The 5,000-nt window shown below is 43.3% G+C and overlaps 1 protein-coding gene across 1 annotated transcript in view; it reads left to right on the top strand.

Annotated features, from left to right (window-relative positions):
* pard3ab (par-3 family cell polarity regulator alpha, b) overlaps window positions 1-5,000 on the top strand; it is a 79,351-nt gene that overhangs the window by 64,820 nt on the left and 9,531 nt on the right. Inside the window, exons 17-19 of the mRNA XM_048227303.1 lie at window positions 2,485-2,529; window positions 3,005-3,241; window positions 3,494-3,734. Of these exons, the coding sequence (XP_048083260.1) occupies window positions 2,485-2,529; window positions 3,005-3,241; window positions 3,494-3,734 (523 nt within the window). The remainder of the gene's footprint in view (window positions 1-2,484; window positions 2,530-3,004; window positions 3,242-3,493; window positions 3,735-5,000) is intronic.

Below are 5,000 nucleotides of genomic sequence, written 5' to 3'. Positions count from 1 at the left end.
TAACAGTATTTCTTAAGAAATTCATTTTCTACAACAAAATTACTTTGTTGTAATTACTGTGCCGTTAACGTTTCCCCAAATATTAACAAAGTAGCACGCTCAAAAAATTTGTTTGGAAGTTGTTTGGAAGTCGCAGTCAATCTATATTTGCTGTAATTTTGGGGAGTAAATGTGAGGGGAAGAATTTGGGTGAGCCATATAGCAAGTCCAATATGTTTAAGGGAAAAAATATTTTTGTCACTAAAATTAATTAATAATCGTGATAAATAATCGTGATCTCAATATTGATCAAAATAATCGTGATTATCATTTTGGCCATAATCGTGGAGCCCTACATACCTCCTCAAAGTGTGCAAAGTGTGTATACTGTGGTAGCCATCACACACACACACCCCTCCTCACACAGCTGATACTAATTGCTTGTGCTTGTCTTCCTCCTGGCTCCTTTTCTCTGAATGTGAGAGCACACGTGTGCATGTGTCAGTGTGTGTGTGTGTCTGTGTGGTGAGTGACTGTGCGTGTGTGTGTGTGAGTGTGTGTGAGAAAGAGAGAGAGAGTTTGTGATAGTGTCTTTGTGTGTGTATATGTATTTGAGTGAGTTTGTATTTGAGTGATTGTGTGTGTCTATCTGCAAGTGATTGTGTGTGTTGTGTGCATTTGAGCGAGTGTGTGTGTGTGTGTGTGTGTGTGTACCATAAAACTTCAAATAAAAGAGTCCCAAATAGACACCTGTCTCTTTTGCATGCCTGGTGTGGCTACAGGTTTGGATAAATAAAGGCTGGTCTCAAATAGAGGCCTGGTCTGTTTTTTAGTTTCGGATTTTTTAGTTTTCGAATCTCCTAAAACCCGGCAGATTGTCTGTTTAAGCCAGTTCTATGGTGCAGATTGCGCATGCTAAAGTTCTGATTAGATGGCATTAATGAAGACTGCAGTGGTGAAAGTTTAACAGGGTACCCTTGATTCATGAGGGTATTTTAAATAGCAAACTTGCCAAGTAGTTTTACAGGGTAGCCTTCATTCTTTCTTCCTTTTTGATGTGTTTGGGCTCCTTGGCCTTTTTGAAGTTCCTACAGTACAGGGTCGACGGATACTAACTTGTATTGTTCAGCCCATGGCTCTCACATCGTTTTGCCAATAATCTACGAGAAAATATAGTATGTCTTACATGAACTGATTTGTCAAACACATTCAAATAATGAATAAAACGTAATATAGTGTGGTAACCTACTATATTACTAGCCTACTATAGTGTGCTAACCTGCTATATCATTAGTGTAATATAGTGTGCTAACCTACTATATTACTAGCCTAATAATAGTGTGCTAAACCTACTATATTACTAGCCTAATATAGTGTGCTAACCTGCTATATTACTAGCTTAATATAGTGTGCTAACCTGCTATATTACTAGCCTAATAATAGTGTGCTAAACCTATTATACTACTTGAATTTACTATATTGAGGATCAATAAAACTAGTATCTATCTATCTATCTATCTATCTATCTATCTATCTATCTATCTACTAGCCTAATAATATGGTGCTAAACCTATTATACTACTTGAATTTCTTGAGGGATCAATAAAGTATCTATCTATCTATCTATCTATCTATCTATCTATCTATCTATCTTACTAGCCAAATATAGTGTGCTAACCTGCTATATTACTAGCCTAATATAGTGTGCTAACCTAATATATTACTAGTCTAATATAGTGTGCTAACCTGCTGTCATGCTTTCCGTCTATGCTATTTGGATCGTTAACACTCAATGAACAACATCTCAACACTAAAAGAATGATTCGTATTTGAAGCCTATCATCGGATAGCCTAGCAGTAGCCTATGGGTAGCCATTCAGCGTGTCTGAAATAATGAATTTGATGATATTTCCCGTCTTTGTGTAGCGGTAGCCAGCTGGTCCGTAGCCGTGCAGCCGCACGCTTCAACACACCGCAGGTTACATTTGCTGCTGCACGCTTCAACACACCGCAGGTTACATTTGCAGTAGACAACCGTGCAGCCACACGCTTCAACACACTGCAGGTTACATTTGCTGCTGCACGCTTCAACACACCGCAGGTTACATTTGCAGTAGACAACCGTGCAGCCGCACGCTTCAACACACCGCAGGTTACATTTGCAGCCGCCCATTCAACACACCGGGCGGTTACATTTGCAGCCAAGACGGCTTCAACACCGCGGAGGTTACATTTGTAGCCGCACGCTTCAACACACCGCAGGTTACATTTGCAGAGGAAAACTTACTGTAGACGCCGGTCTCAAATACAAGCCTGTGCAGTTTGGCCATTTTGGAAAAGAAAACCCCGGGCTATTATTTGATGTGTTACGGTACACACAGACTCACGTGGGTCTGTGGAAGTGCACGACTTTAGGGGCGTGTGTGTGTGTGTGTGTGTGTGCGTGAGCATGAGTGTGTGCGTGCACCTTGACTAACAGCTCTGGTTGTGTGTGCTCCTGTGCAGTAGCCGACGAGGCTAACCTCTCCTCCCAACCTGAACAAGAAGCAGGTAAGACACTAACCCTCTTCATCTATAAAAGCTTAGCTAACACCCCCACCCCACCCCATACACACACACACACCCCACACACACCCCACCCCACGCACACACACCCCACCCCACACAACATAGAGATATTATTTGAAACACAATGTAGATATATCATTTGAAATACAGCATAGATATATCATTTGAAACATAACGTAGATATATCATTTCAAGCACAACGTAGATATATCATTTGAGGCATGGGGGTGGAGGGATGCAGCTCCTGCCGGGTCTAACTGGACACACACATGAGGAGGTTTGTGTTCCCTGAAGTGAACCTGGATGGGCCTCAACACTCCAGTCAGACACACACACACACACACACACTGTCAGCGTGTGCACCCACAGGTTTGTGTGTGTGTACTGTATGTGTGAGTATATCTGTGGATACCATTGGCTATTTAATATGCCAATCAAACCTGCTGGCTGCCTACAGGTTGGTCGCCTCCAGAGGTTGGCCCCGCCCTCGGCCTGCAGAAGTCCAGCTCATTGGAGAGCCTCCAGACGGCGGTCGCCACGGTGACGCTGAATGGGGACCACCCTTTCCATCGCCCGAGGCCTCGCATTATCAGGGGGCGTGGCTGCAACGAGAGTTTCCGCGCCGCTATCGACAAATCCTACGACAACAGCGGACCGCTTACCAACGAGGAGGAGGACGAGGGCATGGAGACTTGTACGGTTCTGCCCTCTCTGCCTACCCACTTCCTGTACCACTCCCTACCCACTTTCTCTCCCTCTCTCAACCCACTTCCTGTCCAATTAAATCATGAAAACCACTTAATTCTCTCTCCCCATGCCTTTCCTCTCTTTTGACCCCCCTCTGTCTCAATCTGTTCTCTTTCCCTCCCTCTGTCTCTCTCAATCTCTGTTCTTTCCCTCCCTCTGTTTCTCTCTCTCTGTTTCCCTCCCTCTGTTTCTCTCTCAGTGGATGAAGACACAGAGGAGAGCTCGCGATCAGGTCGTGACTCGGTCTCCACAGTGGCTGACCACACGCCCCTGTCAATTGTAGAGGGAATGCTTACCAATGGCAGCCAGTCCAAGAGTGAGAAAAAGAGGGAGAAAGGGGGGAAGGAGAAGAAGAAGCCAGAGAAAGAGAAGGAACGAGAGAAAGAGAAGAGCAAAGCCAAGAAAGGTTCAGTGCTCAAGGGCCTCGGAGACATGTTCAGGTACATATCCTACATCCATATCTCCTACACCCAAACCCTACATCCATATCTCCTACACCCAAACCCTACATCCATATCTCCTACACCCAAACCCTACAACCAAACCCTACATCCATATCCCCTACAACCAAATCCCCTACAACCAAACCCTAAAACCAAACCCTACATCCATATCTCCTACACCCAAACCCTACAACCAAACCCTACATCCAGATATCCTACACCCAAACCCTACATCCAGATCTCCTACACCCAAACCCTACATCCATATGTCCTACACCCATATCTCCTACACCCTTATCCCCTACACCAGAGCTTCCTGAACTTAAAACTGCTGAGGCCCAATTTCAATTCTGAAAATTGTATTCCTTATCTGCTACATCCTAATCCCAAACATCAATCTCCCTAACATCCTAATCTCCTACATCCATCTCCCCAACATCCTTATATCCTACAAGCCTATTGGCCTTGGAGACGGCTACCTCTAAAGCCGACACCAACCCATGAGAAGTAAAATCCTCTGGTCTGATGAAACTTGATGAAAATTGAACTATTTGCCCATAATTCCCTAACTAGGCTATAACTCTACACTATAACCTTTACCAGCAGCCTAAAGCCCAACTCTACACTATAACCTTTACCAGCAGCCTAAAGCCCAACTCTACAGTATAACTGTTACCAGCAGCCTAAAGCCCAACTCTACACTATAACCTTTACCAGCAGCCTAAAGCCCAACTCTACAGTATAACCTTTACCAGCAGCCTAAAGCCCAACTCTACACTACCTATACTATAATGATCCTGAAACCTGACCCCTAGTCGTTAGGTCCATCTTAAACATGATCCTGAAACCTGACCCCTAGTCGTTAGGTCCATCTTAAACATGATCCTGAAACCTGACCCCTAGTCGTTAGGTCCATCTTAAACATGATCCTGAAACCTGACCACTAGTCTTTATGTCCGTCTTAAACATAATCCTGAGACCGGACTACTAATCTTTAGGTCCATCTTCATTGTTAAGTTCTAATTGAATTAATATATATTATTTGATTGTTATATTATTATGTCTTATTTGCATTTTTATTTATGTTGATATTGTACAGCACTTTGTAACTTTTGTTTTGAAAAGTGCTATATAAATAAAGATTATTATTATTATTTTAAACCCACAAGCCTTCCATTGACCCTTATAGATCTCTAAAAAATGGCTTAGAACTAAACACCTTGTTGTCTCTCTCTCTCTCTCTCTCCCTCTCTCTCTGTGTGT

This window comes from Alosa alosa, chromosome 19 (genome assembly GCF_017589495.1).
Source record: "Alosa alosa isolate M-15738 ecotype Scorff River chromosome 19, AALO_Geno_1.1, whole genome shotgun sequence".
Taxonomy (NCBI): Eukaryota; Metazoa; Chordata; class Actinopteri; order Clupeiformes; family Clupeidae; genus Alosa; species Alosa alosa.
Note: the sequence above shows the minus strand (reverse complement) of the source record. Positions and strands in the feature narration are given on the sequence as shown.